Raw genomic sequence first — 24,200 nt, forward strand, 5'->3', positions numbered from 1 at the left:
GGATTTTGTCAGGGCAGTGAAAAAGTTCATGGGTTGTTATAAGCTGGTTATAAAGAATGAAGTTGGAAAGTTCCAGCCAATCAAGAGCGTTTAAAGGAGTGCAGTGATGTGTTTGATGGGGCACATTTGTTGCAAATATGGCAATTTTATTATAGCAGCTTTGAAGAATGACAAGGTCTGATTTTCTGAGATTGGTGAATATTGGTGATGCATATGAGTGTGGAAATAAGGTGGGTACTTGCAATGGTGGCTTGGGTGGAGTTGGTTAAGAACTGTTTGTTCCTGTATAGCATGGCAAGTTTTTATGCAAATTTTTTGTGATGGTGGATATATGTATGTCAAACTTCAATTTGAAAATTTGGAAAACAATACATCAAGTCTCCCAAAAGCATGTGGGAAAATGTGTTATGGTCTGATGAGACCAAGGTTGAACTTTGTGGCCACAATTCCAAAAGGTATGTTTGGCGCAAACACAACACTTCACATCACCATAAGAACACCATCCCCACGGTGAAGCATGGTGGTGGCAGTATCATGCTTTGGGTTTGCTTTTCTTCAGCTGGAACTGGGGCTTTAGTCAAGGTGGAGGGAAATATGAACAGTTCCAAATACCATTCACTTTTGACCCAAAACCTTCAAGCGTCTGCTAGAAAGCTGAAGATGAAGAGGAAATTCACCTTTCAATATGACAATGACCCCAAGCATACATCCAAATCAACAAAAGAATGGCTTCACCAGAAGAAAATTAAAGTTTTGGAATGGCCCAGCCAAAGCCCAGACTTAAATCCAATAGAAAATCTGTGAGGTGACCTGAAAAGGGCAGTGCACAAGAGATGCCCTTGCAATCTGGCAGATTTGGAGTGCTTTTGCAAAGAATAGTGGGCAAATATTGCCAGGTCAAGATGTGCCATGCTGATAGACTCCTACTCAAGAAGAATGAATGTTGTAATTAAATCAAAAAGTGCTTCAACAAAGTATTAGTTTAAGGGTGTGCACACTTATGCAACCAGCTTATTGTACATTTTTTATTCTTTATATTTTTCCCCTAGCAGATATGTTTGTTTTTCAATTGAAGTGTACAGGTTATAGGTCACATTAAAGGTGAGAAAAGTTTTGGAATGATTTATTGTGGTCTCATTTTTTTCTATCACGAAAACCTGGCATTTTAACAGAGGTGTGTAAACTTTTTATATCCACTATAGTCTTCCATTCACCTGACTCCCATCTATGTCCGAATCCAAACAATTATGAAGGCCCACCCCCCCCCCCCATTAATGCAGCATCCAGAGCTTGATATGGTATTATGGCTGACCAGTGACAGGAAACAGCAGTGTCATCATTTATTTCCTGTTTTTATAATCTAATATCCTGCTATGCTCAGCATTCAAAAATCTGCAAACATCCCAAAGGATCATTATTCCTACATATTACTTATTGAATTCTGTATTTCTGAAGTGTTCAGTAATCGTTTTACACCTTTTGAACTGCGTATGCTCAATGACAAATATAATTTTGGTAAATGCAGCTGTGACCTGAACTGAGTCCCATGTTCTTAGCACATCCTGCCCTATCAGCAGTCTTTAGATGGTGATTTTAAGTCATCATACTTTAACAGCATGACATTACTTTCATGCTAAAATGAGTATAAATAAGTCAGAAATCTGAATATGCAGATACAAGTAACATTAAACATACTGAAAATGAATCCAAATCAAGACTGGTTCTGAATAATTTTCAAACATACTGTTTCTCTGTTCTGGGTGGATTATTCACCATACTGTTTTCTGTCCTAGGTATAATACTGACCATACTGTTTTCTGTCTTAAATGTATTATTGACTATACTGTTTTCTGTCCTAGGTATATTATTGTTTTGCATTACCATTTTGCTAAAAGTTCCAGCATCTGATACTACAACTGAGACAACTACAGGTGAGGTAAAAGGCAATGATTTACAGTGAAACAGCTTTATGTTTTTTAAATGTTTACATACCAGTATTACATTTCATTATAGCCTTGTATTTATTGAAATTGTGCAACACGTTGTACAATTTGTTAAGGTCCAAAACAAATTATATTAATCTAGATGATAGAAAATGGACATTCTCTTTATATTAATGCTATTATAATATTTTTATATTTATCAATACATTGGCACTCAGAATTAATACTGTTTTACCATTCTTTGTCAATGTCAACTGTTGCTAATAACATTTAAAAAAATGTGTACAAACTGTGTCACAGGTAAGGATGAAGAACCAAAACAAAGCACCACAGATAAGTAAATGAGTACCACACTAAAGAAAATTGCGATCAAAAAATCTCATGTAGGAGTTCTGTTCCTGCCTTCACCATGTGAGAGACTGTTCACACCAGGCTGAAATAATTTAGGTTAAATTCTGCTTAAAGCTTCTTTTGGTGACTCTAACCTGCTGTATCTCTTGTAATCTAACACTCCTAATGCCAACAAAGACGTCACATAGAAAAACAAGAATTAAACAAAAAAGCTACTGTGACAACTTCCCACCACAGCAAGATGACACTGTAGCCACTGCACTAAGCTCTTAAGTAAACCTCCTTAATAAGCATTGCATAGGCTAGCACAACAATGTTGTCAGAGGCTGACATCATGAAGCTGGTTGCCTCCATAAATCAACAGAGCAATTAATCATGAACAATTTACAGCTGGCTTCACAAACCCAAGTAACTGACATTAAAACTACTGTTGCTTCTATCTCAGAGTATAGTGTGCTTCTCAATCTTCCTTACTGGATATGGATTTTTGTGTCCAGTAAAGCAAGGCCCACATCATTTTCAACAGACTATTTCAGAAACTGAATGATAAACTTGCCAATTAAGAAAATATTGCTATGTGGAATAACATATCCATCTTTGGGTTGTTGGCAGGAAGACACTGTGGGCTTCCTGCAAGGAGGGCTGCATATGACACACAACTGGATGCTGCCCCTAAGCTTCTGTTCAGGAAATGACATCACATCCTTGCACATCTACTGGTCTGTGGAGCTGCACAATGGCCAGAGGCTATCAGCTGCCAACAGTTCCACTTCTTGACCTGCGCTAGCGTCCTCCAGACAAATCCATTATCATTGCTGGTGAGGAGATTGAGGTCCCTGGTGAGGCATCATTCTGATGCTATAGACCATGGTTTTCCATTTTTTTCTAACCAGTGCACATGCCCAGTAACATCCTGAAGGTGGGATGTGTATCGGGTGTCAAGTGCTGAACCACTTCTCACTCCACAATGGACTGACATCAGCAGGGCATCCCATCCATTCTTAGTTACCACTTCAAGGTTGTTTCTGCAGTCACCACCAAGAAAATCAGTTATGGCAATGTGCCCCAGAGATGCAACCATCCTCCCTGTTAGCGGCGCTCTTCAGACACCCAAGCACCTGAATGAACACAGGTTGCTTGGGTAGTCAGGACTTTATCTCTCTACATCATGGTGCTGGTTAATTATCACCAAAATTAAGACATTTCTGTTTTCTTCTTTTTTATGCTACATTTCTAAGGCTTTCCTCTACCTCAGGGTGTGGCCTTTATAAATGTTAGTCTGCTAAAAGTGATATTCTTTTGAAGGCTAAAAGTTATGCCTTTCTGAATAACCACTGGAGCTTTATTCTTACAACACTGTATTAACCTTTTATTTATAGTGTCTGAAATTGCATAGGTTTGACTAATATAATTTACTAAAGTAAATGCTTACTTTAAAGACTATCCAGCTAGTCTATGCCCTAAAACACAGATCTGAGAAAGAACTGCATTTCCTAATATGTGTTAAAAATATGTATTGGTCTATTGGAGGACACCATTGGGGAGGGGAAGGGAATTCCCACCTGAGTTTATTACTGGGTCCTTTTTCCAGGTAGTTCACTTGCAACTAAATGATGAGCCATTGTAGACTTTGATGGCTGTGTGGTGAATTTGGGTTCTTCTGTTTAGGGGTACTAAACTGAAGTTTTCATATTTTCCTGTTTGGTCATTTTTTAGAGGTGGAGATGTGAGTATGTGACAAACAGTGTTATAGTGATAGGGTTTTAGTGGTTCATCATCCTCAAGTTTCTTAACATTGGTACACTCAAAGTAATGAAAATAATTTGAAGATTGCAAAGTTCAAGACAGCAGCAGGCAGCTGCGGTGGTGCAGGGGTTAGCATTGCTGCGTCACAGCAAGAGGTTCTCTGGTTCAATTCTTGGCTGGGGTGCCTTCTGTGTGGAGGTTGCATGTCTTCCCTGCAGTCGTATGGATTTCCTCCCAAATCCCAAAGACATGCTATAGGTGGATTGGACACTCTAAATTGGCCCTATGTCTGAGTGTGTGTGTGTATGTGCCTTCTGTGGAAGGTTGGGTGCCAAGCTGGCAACTTGACACTGTAAAACTCCACTCCCAATCGTTCTGTGGACCATTGTTCCTCTGTGGTGACCCCTAACTGGGAAAAGCCAAAAGAAGAAAGTTCAAGACAGCAGCAACAGTCTGTCAAGGACAAGTGTGTTGGCCAGATTAATTTGTATCATTGCTTTGCAGCTGGAATGTCCAGTGCCTTGTTTTGTTACCATGATATTGATTCCTTCCTCTCTGTAATTCCAGTGTTTTCATCTTGCCAACATTATAACATTGTTGAACTGTGCCTCTACTGTGTGTGTGGTCCTCTATTTTTTAGTATAGAGGTTACAACTACACTATATTTTTCTGTATTCCCTGTTATTACTATTGTGCAACATTTTATTTAAGGAGCCATGGTATCTTGGATGTACCTCCTTTCCTGCAAATTTGCAACTGCAATTCAAATCTGGGTTGTGGGTGGCATGAACTAAGCAGTTCTGGAGCAGTACAAGGACTTGTACATTTGTTGTAGAAATTGCATGGAAAAGGCAGGTGTTTTTTTTTACCATTTATTTATCTGTTTGGTGTGTCTGCTCTGCCTAGAATGTTTTCATCACATTTTGGTCATGGATGTCATCTAGCTGCATGTTTTGAAGACTGTCTATGGCCTTCAAATTGGAGCAACAACAACCTGCTACCTTAAATTTATTGTGACAGACTATTTTGAACTGTACATGGCCCATAATAAGCAGAGCCAGATTACTATAACTAAAGCTACACACACACACACACACACACACACACACACACACACACACACACATATATATATATATATATATATATATATGCCATTTCATAAGCTGGACTCTTTAGTAGGTCCTTCAAGCTATAATCGGCATCCTTATATAGATTTCTTATATGAAGTAACACTGGATGTACTCATCTCTATTATTTTTCAGTAGAAGTAATTTTTATCTTTGAACTTAATTTATAATTCTTGGTTCATTACATTTTATTTCTCTTGAACGGTTTAGTCTTGCAGTATTGTTTTATTTATATATATATATATATATATATATATATATATATATATATATTGTGGTTGTGCTACAAGCACTCAAGTTCAAAGTGCTCAAAGACTATTGTCTTGAAGCCAGATATTTGTTCACCTTACAGCTTGTGTAGTTCAGGCAAGCAGCTGGGGAAGGAGCGGGATGGTAGTGTAGACTAGAGCAGTGACTAAGAAAGGGATTTAGGGTTAGAGAGGGAGTAGGGCGATGTAGGTTTACAGAGCAGAAGGGCAGTTTTAGGTTTAGGGAGACAGAAGGGAATTTTAGGTTTGAGGAGAGGGAGGGAGGGGAGTTTTAGTGTATGGGAGTTCATAGATTCATAGATTCATAGATTAGTACTAGGCTAACTGCCCTTGTGAGCCATTTTAAGCCTAGCCAATTACCCCAAGTGAGAACCAAATCATGTACCATGTGTCTACAAGGTAAACACCTTAACTATTATGCCAACCTATCACCCCAGGTTTGGGGTGCTTGGAGTCTTAACGGAATGAGGACTTAGTTTAGGAACTGGGTAAGAGTTTTAGTATTAGAGTTAGTAATCTGCTAGGGCTATTCAGTTTTTCAGTTTAATTGAGTTGGGTGTTAGGAGGGCTAAGTAGTTATGGGTGATGGGGTTAGCGGGAGTAGGATTATTTGCTTTTTTGAGCAAATAGCAGCGAGCAACTGTGTCACAAGCTACCACTTTAGCACTTGTAGTAGACCCTTGCCTTTCTCAGAGTTCATTAGCCTGCTATATTTATTCATGCTTTGTAAAACCTGCGACATATTATTGTCCTAGAGTCTTGTATTTCACTTTAGACTTAGAAAAAAGGCATTTAAATAAAGCTGAAGTTGCAGTACCTATATGATTCCTGAGTTTAATCATTCTAGTGAGATCTTTTGTTTCCATTTTCCTTCCATAATCATCGATATTATCATATCTTTGTCTTTGTTAACTGTGCTTAATTACCCAATTGTACCTTATATGTTTTTTGTTGGTCCCCTTACCATCACTCAAGACAGCTGTCTCAGTGTCCCACATCCATCATTGGGTCTCCTGGCTACTCCAGTACACCCCCGACTAATACCACTCTTCTGCCAGGGACAGCATGATCCTAAGGATGTCCTGAGGGGTTGCACTGTCATCCATCAAGCCATAATAGTTTTCTGCTATACCCTACAGGAGACATCCCACCCTGGCTACTATGATTGTGTTTGCAGTGGTGGGCATGCAGTGGGAGACATTGTGGCATATCTCTCTAGCTCCACAGCAGCTCAGCCATGTCCACCCAATCACCACCTTTTGGGGCCATACCTTTCACTACACATTGTCCACAGCCTCCACCAGGGATCATCACAGGAGATGCCCATGTCATCACTAACCCTTTTAGGACATTCCCACCTATCTCTCCCTGCCAATCCATCAGTAGCCTGAGACATTAATTGAACACAGAGGTTGTCTGGGCCATAGTCAGGGCTTCACCCCTCTATACCACTGGAATGGCCATTCATACATTATATATTCATGTATTTTTTTATATTTCTGTTTTAATGTCATGCCCAGTCAAACTTTCAGAGTCAACAAATGCAAATAAATGAATAAGTAAATAAATAAATAAATATATGGGTAAATACCATTAAATACTAATCGGCAGTGTATAATGATTAGCATGTCAAGTAGTACAGAAAATTCCAGATAATTCAGTTTGCAATATAGACTTTAAGGAGTTTAGACCACATCTTTTCTGGCTTTGTGTTGCTTACTAAGCCTCCTTTATATGATAAAGTGTCACAGAGTGGAAATATATTTGCCAGAAATGCATTTTTTGTTAGGTGTTTTTGTGTTTGGACCTATGCAAGTGTTACTCTTAGCTGAAATACGATGCAGCTGCAACTTTCATCAGTAACTGTGCTTCGAGAAGAACATCTAGAAGAGAACTGTAAGCTATGGATCCAGTAATATGATTTATTCCTCATCATTAATAGATAAGCTGAAAAGCCTGAAAACATTCAGTGTACTATACTTTGACATATTTGGTTTTCACAAATATCTGGGATTTTCTTCTGTACGACTTATAATCTTCTCTAAGAACTACAGAGGATATTGATTTAGTTGCTTTAAAACTACTACAACCTTAGACTGTAGGCTTTCCTATGTTTTTTATATTCTTATTTTGTCATTAATGCGCCAATTCTACTCGTACACCTAGCAGCAGGAGAAATCTGGACAAAGCCAAAAATAATGGTGGAATAATGGCTCAAAAAATAGAAAAAGATTTTAAATATTGCTCTTACATAACTAGAAGGTTGCTAGAATTAGTAGAACAAACACAAGTGCATCCACACGCAGAAGGCACTGAAGTCACTGAAAGTACTCACACAGTCAAATGGTGAAACCAGTTCAAGTGAGACGAAATAATACTAAAATTCCTCTTTATTCCATACATAAAACCACAAAGAATAAGCGCTTTTGCATAGCTGTAGTATGCTTCATCAGATTCTGTTAAAAGCTCTGTTATTTCAATTCAATAGTCATAACTTTAAATTCAGGGTCTTGCAAATTGTAAATAAAAATGAAAGAGGGGGTGATTCTGTGAACCTTTTGGAACAAAGGGAACTAGAATGGATATTAAAACTAAGAGCACACCACCCTCCGGGCTTAAATCAATATGTCCCAATATGTCAGTGACTTCAGTGCCTTCTGCGTGTGGATGCACTTGTGTTTGTTCTACTAATTTATTGCCTGGCTGTGACAAGTGCTCCTATATTGGTGTGAGCAGTTTTATTTGACTAAGGTTGCTAGAATAACACATTTTGTGTTAGCATGCATTTTCTGAAGGATATGAAGTCCGAAAACCAAATGGCTGTTATTATTTTGTGACTTCAGTCCTTGACAATTTGCCAGAAAAAATATTTTTTTGAGTAACAGATTTAAAATATGAGGGGGAAAAAAATGGACATTTAGTGAAAATCTGTGCAGTTGAGAGGTATGATCTCACTTGCTCTTGCCATAAATGTCAGCTTGATTATTTTAGGAAACTGGTAATAATAGTTTACCCGCATATATCTTGTTTGACATGAAACAAATTCATACCCTCTTGACTCCATGGACAATCAGGAAATGGGTGTACTAACATCTCTTTCTGCCTTTGGATTATTCTTATAGTATATACTGCAGATAGTGCAGAGCTTTATTACTTTTTTCTACTTGAGTTAAGATCACTAGCCAAAAATGTGTAACTTTTGATCTTCATCTGCAGACTACTATTCCCAGATGTGATGCACATATCCTCAGCCATTTATTTTTTAAGGTGACTGGGGGCAATTATTTTGTAAGTTTTGAACATTAAGCCTTGCTCACAGCTTTTTTTTCCATGAAAAAAAGCAAGACTGCTTTTCTTTCCTTACTGATAACTTTTTGCTCAGACATGCCTTTCATTGTTATGTTTTTCAGTAATTATATATCAAAGTCAGCATCAGTACATCTCAAATTCGTTTACTTTTTGTTGTGCAATTGTAACTGTAACTTTTACTTTCTGTTGTGTAATTGTAACAGTACTATCTTTTTGTTTTAATAACTTTCTTGCTCCTCTTTTAGATGTTCTCTATTCAAATTCAAATCATACTTCTGCAGAATAAGTAGACATCTGCAGCTTTTTTTTTTTTGCTAAATAATTTTTATTTTTTTGTCTGTAGACAAATTATGATACAGTAAATTTAAATTACAATTCAAAATAAAAGAAAATAGTTAATAACTATAACAATATGTACAGTATTTACAGGTGGTCCAATGAAAAGGATTAACCAATAAGGTTATAAAGAGGAATAATCTCATAGAACTAGTATAATCTTTACTGGCATATATTCACATAAGTCCATCTTAGTACATCTGCAGCTTTTGAGATTCCTTGTATAAGGATTTATTAATATGCATTTGTAAAGGATTGTTGCCTGTATTTATCTGAAAATCCATACATTTGACATTTTCATGGTATTTGTATATCTAAACACTACTGTTAACAGTTCTATTTATATCTGTGGATGCATCTTTTGTAAAGCTGCAAATGTTTCTGAGGTATAGTTAACTGCTCTGTCCACTTGTAAGAGGCTACCTGCTTAACTATTTTGGCTGACATCACTTGCAAAACAACTAGCTTATTCACAACACAATGTTTTAACACTGGTACATCAGTAACCTGTTCCTTGAGCACTTCAAAATTATTTTATTGTTCATAGTTTCATTCCTAGCTACCTATTATTCCAAGAGTTTTCTTCGAGTGATAGTTAACTTAGACATATTAGGTATAGATTTTGCAAGACTACAGCACTCTTCAAAACTTCTGTAGTGTCTGCTTGTCTCCAAGCCTTAGCACTTCTTGATTGCTTTGACTGTTTCTGCATCAAGGTTTAGCCCCATGACATTAGGATATGACCTATGCAATTGAGACTTGCCATGCTTATTTTAAATTAGCTCTTATTGAACTTGAAATTATGCTATTTCTGTCTATTCAGTAGCTGTATCAGTTTTTTGTTATGTTCTTTTTGTTTATGATCCCATGTTACTAGATGATCAATTAGTGTCAAGACATGTTCAATATTTTATATTATTATTTAGTTGCACTGTTTTCATTTTTATTCTTATTGCAGAATGTATACGCTTGTATATGTGCATGGTATTGTTGTTTTTCAATGCATAGACGAATACTACTAAATAGGAAAACATGTTTAATTTATTTAACCATACTTAATTAATTGGAATTAACAATTTTTCAGTTATTCAATCAATGGAACTATGGGTATTATATAAGGACTTTACACCACTTTAAGCATTGATTCTGATGAGGTCTCCAGTGGGAGACGAAAGCGCTAAATCCCTTTTTTGGTTTCTGTACAACATTCAGCAATTCTAGTTTTTTATCGAATTTTTCTAGTGGATTTGTCAATAAAAGTATTTTATACAACATCGGTGAATTGACAGTGTTTTGAGCTTTGCAACATTTGGTGGAGTTATTGGAGGTGTGTTGATTTCAGAAGACAGCCTTTATAGTATCGCTTCCACTTTGGTTCTCAGTATTCTGTGCTGTGTGAGCATTTACTGGTGACTGTTTGGTTTCTTCCTGTGGAGCGGTTTGAGGAGTCTCCAGCGTGTTTTGTGTGTTTTTTTTTGCCTTTGAAACACCTTCTGCTTTCACCTACAGTATGGATGGGTCTAGTTTATTGAGTGAGTTGGTTCGAGTGATCCAGAACCACTCACAATCTACTAATTCCCCTGGTGATACGAGGAATGAAATACCTTGTGCTCAAAGCAGTCCTCGGATCTGTGGCAACGCGGATATGATGTCAGATGCCAGAATGGAATCTAATGGTGCGTCGAGGAGGACAGATACCCGGGACAACAACTCTGGAAATAACTGTTCAGGCAATGGACATTACAAAGATAGAGTGCGACCAGGTACGAGTGCATCTCACAATAACAACTTTTCCAAATATGACAATATTGATTTAAATACCTGGTTAAATAAATCTTTTGCCAAAACGCATAAAATTCATGACAGTGATGGTATGCGTAGTATGGATTATAAAGAGAAGTGTAAACTTTTTAAATCGCTTATTATTAGATACAAAAACTTGGCTGTGGAAAACTGGTACTTTAACCAATGCTTGAAGGACAAAATTGTCCCAAAGGGACTTAGGATATATAAGTTTCCTAACAATATTCATGATAATGCTGATGGTGAATTGTTTAAAAATATTAGTGATGTTTTTAATGAATGTGGGCTGGCTATGCTTAAAATACTCATTAATTTTAATGAAAAGAGGATGGAGTTAGATAAGAAAGATATAGATAGACTATTTAAAGAAATTAATGATGATTTACTTTTTTCTGTCGAAGAATACAAAACTGTTTTTACAAGAACATTATATGATGTAGATAATACTGTTACACGAAGTTACAATCGAAAATTATCCAAGCTTGAAAGGGACTTGAATGATTACAAATGTGGGACAGCCTATAACTCTAACCCTAACAGTAATAGGCAGTACTCACAATTTAGGAATTATGGAGGGGAGAATACCTACAAACCCAATAAGCATACACATTTTGCAGCTAACAAGTATGGGGTAACAATTATCAAGGGCAAAATGTCAATCAGTCCTATGAACCGGAGTTTTATGATGACCTAAGAAATGCCCCTAGGGAAGGGATCCCTTTAGATGTGGAAGGCCCGAGGAGATCAGAGAGACTGAGGAACTGGGCCCAACAACAACCCTCATATGCACAGATAGTAGAGAACCAACACCAACAAGGGTACACAAGGAGAGCCTACAGATAACAGTTGATGGTAATATAGGCTTGAATATTAGTATGGATTCATGCCATGATGACAATCTTCGATCTATTATTTATTCATTTGAAGGGTTTAATATGTTCAACTATTCAGATGTTAATATTAATGAAGTTTACTTCAAATTATTTATTAAAGGATTTACTTTTGTGCCAGTAAAATAACCAGGAATAGAAAATATCATTCTTGATATAAAAACCTTTACTAGGAAGTTGAATTTTAAGCATATTTTCAAACAGGACAACAGGAGTTATAATATGGACAATAAACTACAGAGGAGTAGTACCTACAACCCCCCACTTCACCAGGACATACTACACTTTGAGACTACACTTATTAAAAAAGTCAGATGTGAATACGAACAAAACAAACAATTATATGGTAGTAATTTGACCAAGGAAGAATGTAGTCTCTTATACGAATTAGGAGAAAATAGTAGGATTCGTGTGATGAAACCAGACAAGGGAGGGGGGTGTGGTTATTATGGACCAGTGGGACTATACGAATAGGATGTTAGAGATCCTAAACGATGACAGTACATACACATTGGTTTCTAGAAATGAAATAAATATTGCTTACAGGAAAATTGACTATATCTTAGAGGACAACTTATTGCAAGGTCTTATTGATAGTCAGTTATACAATTTTTTGAAAGTGGACAAACCAATAATACCGGCCCTATTTGGTATTCCTAAGACTCATAAGAATGTGGTTGATCCCCCTATGAGGCCCATAGTGTCATCACAGGGATCTAAGACCCAACTCTTTGCCATATATGTTGATACTAAATTAAAGAACTTTTATACAAAATATACACATATATTGGTTGATTCGTGGGATTTTTTACAAAAACTGGGTAAAGATCTATACAACTGGGAGAGTATATTCATAATGGTAGACGTAAAGGACTTGTTTTCAGTCATACCACACTGTGTTGGTATGGAATGGTTCGAAGAAATGGTATTGGAGATGAACTTAGTGACAAATGATGAATTTAGGTTGATATTGGAAAGTGTGGACTTAGTGTTAAAAAACAACTACATATTCTTTCAAGGTGAAGTGTACCACCAAAAACAAGGAGTCGCTATGGGTTCGGCATGTGCCCCTTTATATGCAAACATTGTCATGTTATATTGGGAGAAGCAGTATTTGTTCGGAAGTGCATTTTTTAAATATGTGAATAGCTACTACCGATTTTTAGATGATATTTTTATTGTATGGAATGGACCTGAAACACTTATAGAATATTTTATATTGTATATTAACAACACTACTATTTTTTTAAAGTTCACACATGATATTAATAAACACGAAATCAATTTCTTGGACATCAAGTTACAAAAGAATTATGTGACTAGTAAGTATAAATCAATGATTCACAGGAAAAAGTACCACTCTAACACTTACTTACATTTTGATAGTGATCACCCTGAATTATTAAAAAAGAACATTGTTAAGGGCCAAATGATAAGAATTGCAAGGATGATATCAGAAAGAGATGATTTTCTTTTAAAGATGGACAACCTACAAAAAATGTTTCAGCAGAGGGGATACCCAGTGGACCTCATCACGAAGGTAAAACAATATGTAATTGAAAAAAGAGAAACATATTATAGACCTCTACTATATAGAGAAGATCTGAGCAATACCATAGGGGTTGGCCAGAATATGAGTAATTTGAACAATAAGCCAGCTATTGGGCCATTTTTAACTTTAACGTATTTCAAGTGTTTAAAATGGCTCAAAAAATGTATTGATGACACATGGGAGTTTTTTAAAACTATGCCCACCAGAGTGGCAGTTTTTCAAGATGGACTTACTTATAGTTATAGAAGGAATCAAAATTTAAAGATATTTTTGAGAAAAAGAAAAATACAGGGTTATGTGAAACTGTATCCAATAGAATTGGTACATTTAGGTGTGGGAGATGTTCCCAGTGTTCATTCATTGCAGATATGAAAAGTGTGTGGATCCCGAGTTTAGGGATGACCCTGAAATCTAAGAGATATAGTAGTTGCTATACCAAAGGGGTGATTTATTTAGCATTTTGTAAATACTGTTGGGCATTTTATGTAGGTAAAACAGTTAGACATTTAAGGAGGAGAATATATGAACATATGAGAGATATCAACAAAAAGGATGTGAATAATGCATTGTACAGACATTCAATAACATGCCAACAAGCTGATTTTAAATTTTGGGTGTTGGAAGAAGTGGAACAATGGGAAAGGGGTGGTGATGGGGAGACAAGATTAGAATACAGGGAAATGATTTGGCAATTAAAGATGGGTGCCTGTTTTGGTAAAGGGTTGAATGACCACGTCTCCATTACACCTGCCCTCAAGATTTTAGCTGAAGACCCCAAGAGACATTAATAATAATAATAATAATAATAATAATAATAATAATAATATTAATATAAAATTCAACATTTTCTTCCTTTCATTATGATTATAACACTTACTACAACAAATAGGGGTGTATTTTTTCAGATAATATTTTAGTAGTAGTTTTAGTAATAAGTTTTTATACCATTGGTATTTTCATAGTTAATACTTATTTAGATACATTGCCGCAGTGAGTTTATTTATTATGGGTTACAAGTTTTTAGAATACTTAACAACTCTCCTGTGTTTTTAACAGTATTGATTGGAGTTTATAATATTCACAATATTTATAATATTAATATATATTAATAATATTTATAATATTTATGATATTTACATATTTTTATGATATTTTATGATATTTATGACATTTATACAACAATTTTTAACCTTCACATTATTTGTATTGATTTTTTAACAATAATATATAAATATATATATAATTTATTTATGTAATACATATGTACATCAAATTTTTAAATAAAAACATATACACAGAGTGTAATAAATATAAACAATAAACAAATAAAATGTTAAAAGTTTTTATAACATCTTTACTGCATATCCTTTGTACTTTTAGGTACACACTTTTCTAAGCATATGAGTTATAAGTGAATACAAATGGGAAGAACAGTATTTTCAATTGATTGAAGTATATAATACATTTATATATTGATAGGATGAAGTATTACTTCGAACATAAGGATTCTTAGGATGTTTTAGTAGCATACCAGCCCCATTCAGTTTAATATACACTATTTTTTAAATTCTTAAACTATTCATTCAATTTATTTTACTTGACTTACACTGGTGTGTAAACACGTTTAAGTGTCAAGACATGTTCAATATTTTATATTATTATTTAGTTGCACTATACACGTGTATAGCATTTTTACTTTCTGTTTTCATTTTTATTTTTATTGCAGAATGTATACGCTTGTATATGTGCATGGTATTGTTGTTTTTCAATGCATAGACGAATACTACTAAATAGGAAAACATGTTTAATTTATTTAACCATACTTAATTAATTGGAATTAACAATTATTCAGTTATTCAATCAATGGAACTATGGGTATTATATAAGGACTTTACACCACTTTAAGCATTGATTCTGATGAGGTCTCCAGTGGGAGACGAAAGCGCTAAATCCCTTTTTTGGTTTCTGTACAACATTCAGCGATTCTAGTTTTTTATCAAATTTTTCTAGTGGATTTGTCAATAAAAGTATTTTATACAACATCGGTGAATTGACAGTGTTTTGAGCTTTGCAACATTTGGTGGAGTTATTGGAGGTGTGTTGATTTCGGAAGACAGCCTTTATAGTACCGCTTCCACTTTGGTTCTCAGTATTCTGTGTTGTGTGAGCATTTACTGGTGACTGTTAGATAATCAATTAGGTTTAAGGACCTTCCAAGCCTTTAAATACCTGAGCAATGGCTCTTTAGAGCACCCCTGGCAATGTCAAAGTAACAAAATGCATTCTAAGAGAGTTTTGCTTTCCTAATAGTGCTTTAAATGCAAACACTTGGATCTTGGTTCATCTGGCTTCATCTGACAAAAACCTACTTTACATCCAATACTGAAAAAAAAACAGCATTTGATATTCTTAGGATTATTTTCTCAGCTGTAAGCAACAGGTAATGCACACTTTTAATTAATTATTCCAGTCTTGCAATTCAATATAAATAAAAATCTTGTCTGTTTTCACAACAGTGACCATATCATTCACTCATTTTATTAGCTGTAATTGCCTCCTAATGGCACCTAAGCTTTTATTTCACTTTAATTTCTGCTCTACTCTATACCTTACAGTTACTGATACTTTCATATAAGCATGCATCACTGACATCATCAGGTTTGATTTGCATGTAGTACTCTGCTGACAAGCTTCCTATAAGTAAATAAATCATCAGACTTATATGGGATGTCATTGCTATGGCTCTGTACAGTATCTGAGACTATCTGCGATTATTCATCTCTTTTTGTGTGCATATGGTTTTACTTTTGCACTCTGAATTGCTTTACCCTTCCTAACTTCTCACAAGCTGCATGACTCATGCATCTGCAACGTATTCCTTTTCCTAATTTTTCCCTTTCTGGCTCCCCTTCAGCTGCATGCATCTGCTTTAGTTGCTAGGTCACAGTTCAGTTCTCAGTCCCCAAAAGTGCATCTAGGGAATACTACAAGCTACCGTCTAAAGAACTGAATACTTCTCTGCCCACTATGCAATATGGCTTTCCATTTATCATCTTGGTCTACTGCAGTGAAGAAAAGGTGCTTTTGCCCATTGCTATTGCTACAAGACCCACTCTACATATACTTACAGAACTGCTGCTTTATAATTCTCGGCCTCCTTGGGAAAGCTACAAGTTACCTTTTAAAGAACTGAATACTTCTCTACCCACTACACAGTATGACTTTCCATTTACCATCCGTGTCTACTACTGTCAAGAAAAGGTGCTTCTGCCCATTGCCATTGTTACAAAAAGCACTCTACATATATCTACAGAACCATGGCTTTACAAGTAGGGTTTTTTCAGTACTCTTATCTACTTCTCTGGCCATTTGTACAAAAAAATATTTTATAATATAACTAAAGGAATTTGTAACTGCCAAGTTCCATGGTAGCACTGTTTGTTGTACTGGCCTGTTCTCTTTCGCATGCATGCAGTTAGAGGACCCCCCCCCCCCAATAGTGCAAAGTACCCATTTAATAGTTTTTAGTTCCTCTGGGCTCTTACTTTGCTTTTTCAGTTTTAAACATGTTTTACTACCTATTTACAGACAGGAACACACTACAGTTTTTGTGAATTTGAGGTCTTTATGCACACGGATTTGGTAATAATTAAACACTACATCTCTCTGATCTGGAACTGCCATTCAGCACTTCTCTTTTCTCTCTTGGCAAGATATATACTTACCTTTGAGAAATCAACTGATAGTTTCTTTCCTTGTCCATACGCCACTTTCAAGGGTCAGCCCACTCCATTCCCCTATCCACAATTCCTGCCCACCCCCACTACTTCTACACTTATACTTTAATACCTCCACCCTTTTTTCAGAAGACCAGTGAGAACTTCCATCTAATTAGCCCTATCCACCAATCATTCCCAAACAATCCTTTAAAGTACACAACCCATATACACATACTAAACACAGCTGACCAACTACTTACTGCACCGCTAACACTACACTTTTCCTCTCTCACACCAACAATTCCTCGCAACCATATCCTATCACCTAACAATGCTTTTACTGTCCTATCTAACTACTCTGTTAATAATCCTCTGACATACAACATCACTACCACCCCTAACCCCAATAACTTACTCCTGCTCAGATACCTTAACTGCCACCCACAAATCACATCACAGCAGCTTTGGTAATATCTCCCCACATATATTTCTCAATACCCTACCCTATTACTCAGCTCCAAAACTCCTAAAAACTATATAAACCAAACCTTATCTTATACTTCTTACATCTACACCCCCCCCCCCCCAAAAAAAAAACTCAGCACACTATTTTCCTATCTAATCTTTATATTGCTAAAATGTAGGGACATCCACCCTAAACCAGGTCCTAATATTAACCAAGACATTAGAACATGTCCTAAAAATCTATATATTATGACCCTTAACCTTAGAAGCCTACACAATAAAATATTCCCCTCCCATGCTGGGTTAGATCAGTACAAGCCAGACATCCTAGCCCTAACCAAAACCTGGCTAACATCTAGCATAAAAGACTCAGAGGTGTTACCTCCCAATTATGGCATAGCTAGATTAAACAGAAACCATAAGAAAGGTGGAGGCATAGCCCTATTCTACCCTAACACCCTTAATATTACACCATCTATAAACAACACCCCTACTTTTTCTAATTCTGAAATGCTCATATCCTGTCTGGAGCATTTCTCCCTATGCCTCCCCTGAAAATGGTCTCTGTCCCAGTCAGAGTTTCCTGGTAAACAAAATGTTAAATAAATAAATAAAAGCTTAATAGTACCAAACTAATATGCATCGCTGTTCACTATATTCCCCAGGACAAACTATACCCAATCTAGAAGGCATACTATTCTGGACCACCAAGAAATCAAGCATGAGATTATTATTTTAGGTGACGTTAACATAGACTGGCAATCTCTCTTATTGCAATTGCCAATAAGTAGTATCAAGCTCGATGATTTTACTCAACTCATCAACTGCCCTATGAGGTACAGTAAAGACTAAACTTAACAATCTGTTTTAGACTGGATTTTGGTGTCACATCCTACAAAATTTACCTCTACTGGCACATTTCCAAACTCCCTAAGTGACCACCTACCCACATTTGCTATTAGAGCCAATGCACACTTACCAAAAACACACACTCTAAAATCCTTCTGCAACCTAATTTCACTAAAGACAAATTCAATAAACTACTTCACAAAATAAATTGGTCACTACTAAAACATCTCCCTTTCAATGAATCTGTGTTCTGTTTCAACACCAGTTTTCTAAAAATACTTGACACTTTGGCTCCAGTACACATTAAAAGAATTAGGAAGAATTCTGCCCCCTTGTTAACCAAGGCATGTAAAAATCTAATGAAAAAAGGGATGTAGCCTGGAGTCTCTGGAAGCAAAGTAAATAAGAAGTACATCTAATACTTTTCAAACAACCACACAACCAAGTAAAAAAAAAACAAGTTGTCAAAGATAAATAATTATATTATACCCACCTACAACATGAGCACAAAAGTAACCCAAAGAAATTCTGTTCTTCTATTTCAACCCTACTTAACCCTGAGACAAAAAAAAGACCTTTCCATGACTTCAAAGATGACTGCACATTGAGTAACAGCGTTATTCTGACTCTCCCAGTCTGAAAACAGAAACTTAGCAAAAAAGGCCAGTGGACCTAGATTTCTGGGTAAATTTCAGTACCTGGCTAGTAAGTGCACTTCCTAGATGCCAGGAAAAAAAGAAATATAAAGGACCTGCAGGAAAATCAACTACAAAACGTGAGAAAGAAACACAGACAGAGGAGTACTGCAGTTGTTCAGCAATAATCAGTACAAGTTCCAGACATGACTTCCAGTAACCTAGAGGAGAAAATGAATCAGCTGCACACAGACCTGGTTAAAATAAACAAAACACTGAAGGAGTATATCAACACTAACAATAAGAAGCTAGAAAGAAATGGAAGAAGCTTTAAACAGATATTTAGATAAGCTGACAGAACTGCAAAACTCAGAGGCTGAAATGAAGAAAAGGTTGGTTGAATATGAGACTGCACAAGAAGAGATATTTTGAAAAATAACAGAGTTGGAGGATAAAGCATGTAGGGTAAACCTGAGATTTCATGCTGTACCAGAAAAGTTGGAAGGACCAGACTGGATTAATTTTATGAAAGCACAAATAAGCAACTAGACTGGTATTCCACAACAGGAACTGCCAATTGAAAGGGCACATCATGTGTATGCTCCACATCTGGTTACTAGAAAACAACCTAGACCTTTAAAAGTAAAGATGCAGTCTTATCAGCAGAAGGAGTTGATTCTGACAAAGAAGAAGTGGAGTAAATATATTCCATTATTTAGGGAATGTCATAAAGCAGGACTGAGATTCAAACTGCTGTACCCAGCCATCTTTAAAGTGTTTTTCCCTGGAAGGACAAAATCATTTTTGATGAATTACATGCTAATTAGGAAATACAAAAGTTTGTCCAAAAAAGGGTGAGCTGTGAATGAGAAGGAGGTTCTGCTTTGTGTTCTCCTGGTGATAAGGACTACAGAGAGACTGAGCCTGTGAAATCACTTTCACTGTTGCAATTGCCTGAGAGAAGGAAGAAAACATAAGAATTGACTAGAGGAATCAGGAGTATGTTGGAAATGAAACAGACAGGATTTGGGAGATGGAGATAAACATGATTAAAGATAGTAACATGGAAATCAACAACTGTCAGATGATAAAGCAAGAATTATATTTGTGAAACATGACAGAATAAGAAAATCTGAAGATATTGGACTTCCTTGGACTTTGTCAAACTTGTGGGGGACTTTAAAGCATATACCCTGCTTCATGTTATTAATGTTCAGATAATACAATCAGTAATAATTATACTTTTAAAACATGGCAGAACAAGACGAATTGGAAATATTGGATTTTTGCTCTTTGTAGGGTACTCTAAAGTATATGCCCTGCATTTTATCATTAAGCTTTAGAGAACTATTTCAGGGTGGGGAGGAGGGAGAAAGTTAACTCTAAGTAAAATATATTTCTTTTTTTTTTCTTAATGGTAATGTTTAAATATTGCTTGGCTTTCTTAGGAAGCTAGTAACCCAGGAAAACATACTCCACCAAAGTATAAAAGCACCGCTGGATGCCAAGGCTAAGTTCCAAACCTTTTATTCCACAAGTTAAGCGCTTTCATCCAACCTCTGTTGGACTTTTTCAGAACAACACATGAAATAAACTCAACCCTTTTTATACACACCTTAAAACATGTTTACTTGAACAATTAAATAATTGAATAATAATATCATAATAAAAAACGGACCAATAAATAAACCCATTCACTTACCGCAATCATAAAACCCCTATTAATGCATATTAAAACTCAAATTAGCACAAACTGTATAAATAAACAAAATAATCCATTAAAAGGTTTTGATGTTAACCTAAAATTTACTTTGATTTCAATATAGCTGTTATACTAACATTGTCATTAATGCCCGGAAAATTGGTGGCATCCAGCCTCAATTGCCACCTCAACTCACAAATGTCTAAGTCTAAGTTCAGAACTCTGCCCTGTCTGTCCTTGGTCAATTGCTGTAACACAACAAATTTAAATCTATAATATTTGTTTTTTAATATGTGGCTCACCAATGTATTGGTGGTCCTCACATTCTTAATATCAAGAATATGTTCCCTGATTCTATCTTTAAAATGCCTACTAGTCTTTCCGACATAGAAGACTGAACAGTGTTCACATTTGGCTATGTATACTAAGCTCTTGCTGTTATAATTGAAGTGTCCATGAAAATGGAATGTTCTCTTGTTGATGCATATTTTTTCACCAGTCTCAAAAATATGTGCACATACATTGCATCTACCACACTTGAAATTACCAAGTGCTCTGCTACACTGATGGGAATCAATGTGAGCTCCCAGTTCCAAAATCTCCTTAAAGGACCTATCTCTTCTAAAAACGACCCTGGGGGGGTCCCCCCACCTTATCCATAAGGGAACTGTCAGCATGTAACAATCTCCAGTTCTTTTGGATGATATGAGTGACCCATTCAGCATCCTGATTAAAAATAGTAATAAACAGTAACCCACCTCCCATCTTTCCTGAGTCTGAATTGCCATTCCTTGGCATGTCAGAACCTCCTGCCATATTGGAATCCATAATCCCTCTAAGTATAGGCTTATACACGCCCCCCCCCCACACACTCTTTTGGTTCTAATTTCCTTTGCCAAAATCCTACACAGAGCTTCAGGGTAACCCCTTTTAATGAACAACTCCATCATAAACTTAAGCTCCAACAAAAACTCTTGATCAATCGTGACTATTCTGACAGCCCTTACAAACTGTCCCTTTCTGGTGGTAAGGGTGCCAACTACAAAATTCCAGATAGTAGTTAGAAAATGTGGGTTTTCTGTAAATATTAGATCTCAGGGTATTGCTGCTACTATCAATGATCAAAAGGACGTCCAAATATGACACCCTGTCTCTACTATACTCGTGGGTAAACTTAAAAAATTAAACTGTTTGGTTAATGTATTGAAGGAAGTTTTTTAACATATCTTCTTGTCCTTCCCAAACAAAAATGTCATCCAAAAATCTAGTGTAGTGTTTTATGCATGCCCAGAATTAACTAGGAAAAATAAATTCCTGCTCCCAGTGGGACATAAAATTGGCATATATAGGGGCACAAGCCGCCCCCATAGCCACACCAGTCACCTGCTTGTAATATTGTCCTTCAAAATGTAAAAAGTTGTTAGTTATTACTGTCTCCATCAAGGCGGTAAAAACATTAATTTCATCTTGATCAAAAAGATGAGTTTTACCAAGTTGTACTCCCAGCCATTCTAACCCAATACCATGGGTATCACTGAAAATACATTACATACATCTATGGTGACTAAAAATGTATTTTCAGTGATAGTAGCCTCATTTAATTGACCCAAGAATTGCCACAAATCCTTAGTGATATAGGAAAATGTTCCAACCCCTTTTGCAAATGGTAGTCCAAATACTTGCTTAAAAAGCATGTTTTTGCCCTTTTACCATCCACAATAGGCCTAAACTTTAGAGAGTCTAAACCTTTGTGGATTGTAGGAATACCAAAAATATTTGGTATTACTGGATAATCATTCCTTAAGAATCGGTATTCCTTTTCATTAATTTGCCCTTGGTATAACATATCCTCTATTAAAAGATCCAGTCATTTGTAGGCTATATGAATTTCATTAAGATTGCTCTCACAATAAGTGTCTTCAGTCAATAAGGCTGTCATCTTATCCGAATAATCACACCTATCAAGAATTACGGTCCCACTACCTTTATCCGGCTTCATTATCCAGATATTGGTAACTGTGGCTAATTCCATCAGTAGGGTTTTCTCATTTATGGACAAATTATTAGGCATCCTGTGGGATTTTTGTCATATATTGTCTGACACTGTTTAGCAGTCATATATTTTATCCTTTATACTGTGTATATATTGTTTTGTATATTCTGTTGTGCTTATATTGGAGCTTTTCTCCTCGGGCCTCTACTGAAATTGGAAATATATCCAGCTAGACTAGCCCAGTTAACAAATGTAAAATAAAAAAATAAATACATTTTTCTCTATAACCATCCCTAATATCAATTTCTCAAATTCCCTATACTGCTGTTAAGGGGGGGATTAAAATAATTAGGTCTCTTTAACTCATTCACTTGTTCATCACAACTTCCCCCATTGAACCACACTTTTAGATTTACTTTACAGGTGAAAAGTTTTAAATCTATTAAAATATTAGATAAATCGCCATGCCTACATGGCGCAAATGTAAACTCCTTAGATAACAAATCAGCATGTGCTACACTGAAAAGGTTTTTAGAATAATTATAAACTTTGTAAACTCCAGCTGAATTGACAATAATATCCGGGCCACTATCAACACATATATCATTACATTCAGACATAACATTGAAAAAAATGTCAAAATGAGTTTGCCCATTGTCAGTAGAAATGTCAGTATTCATCCATTCATCCAAGACATTTGAAATTGCAGACCTAATATCCATGGATGGCTCAAGAATAACCTGCCTACCATCATTAAAATCATTTAATAGAAAGATATTTGGTAAGAAAATACACAGACCACCGCCACCACATGTGCCACAACATTCAGAAGTGGCATTAAACAACATATCAAAGCCAGTTTGTCATTCTCAGTAAAAATATCAATATTTGCCCATCCATAGCCACTGTCAGGTACATTAGAACTCACCAACTCACTCTCCCGTAACAGGCTCCAACTTCACCAGCCTACCATTTATTGAATCATTGAGTGCCTCATTAAAAATGTAATCTTGCCAGCCTGCTTCACAAAAGTGAACAGTAGTTCGTGAAATGTCAGTGTAAAAAAATGCATCATTGTCCAAATAAACACTTACTTGACCAAGCGATCCCATGGAAAAAATCTGCTAATGATGATTCTGATAATTCCATTGGTTCTACCCGGTCTTCAGCCTTGCTCCCTGATCCTTGTATCTTCAATTGGTGTCTTCTCCTTCCTCCTCTTTCTTAGCAAGCTCTGAAGTAAAGGTTTCTCGGTTCTTTTTTTTTTTTTTTACTGTAATGGGGATGCTAATATAAATGGGTGTTTTTGTTTTTTTTTTCTTTTTCTTCCTTCTTCTCTTTTTTTTCTTGTTCAGTTTTAAGAAATGTAAGCACTGTAATGTGGGGAAAAGGGAGGGAGGAAAGGTCTGGTTAAGAGAGCATGCCAAAAGAAAAACTAGTGTGCTTTTTCTCATGCATGCATAGGGAAATGACTGTGTTAACCCTAGGATTTATTCAATAACGAGCTT

The 24,200-nt window shown here is 36.0% G+C and overlaps 1 protein-coding gene across 1 annotated transcript in view; it reads left to right on the forward strand.

Annotated features, from left to right (window-relative positions):
* Positions 1-24,200, forward strand: part of LOC122811583 (uncharacterized protein YBL113C-like) — a 994,203-nt gene that overhangs the window by 426,641 nt on the left and 543,362 nt on the right. Inside the window, exon 3 of the mRNA XM_044083519.1 lies at positions 1,860-1,931. Coding sequence (XP_043939454.1) covers positions 1,860-1,931 — 72 coding nt within the window. The remainder of the gene's footprint in view (positions 1-1,859; positions 1,932-24,200) is intronic.

This window comes from Protopterus annectens, chromosome 1.part1 (genome assembly GCF_019279795.1).
Source record: "Protopterus annectens isolate FY-2018-M chromosome 1.part1, PAN1.0, whole genome shotgun sequence".
NCBI lineage: Eukaryota > Metazoa > Chordata > Ceratodontiformes > Protopteridae > Protopterus > Protopterus annectens.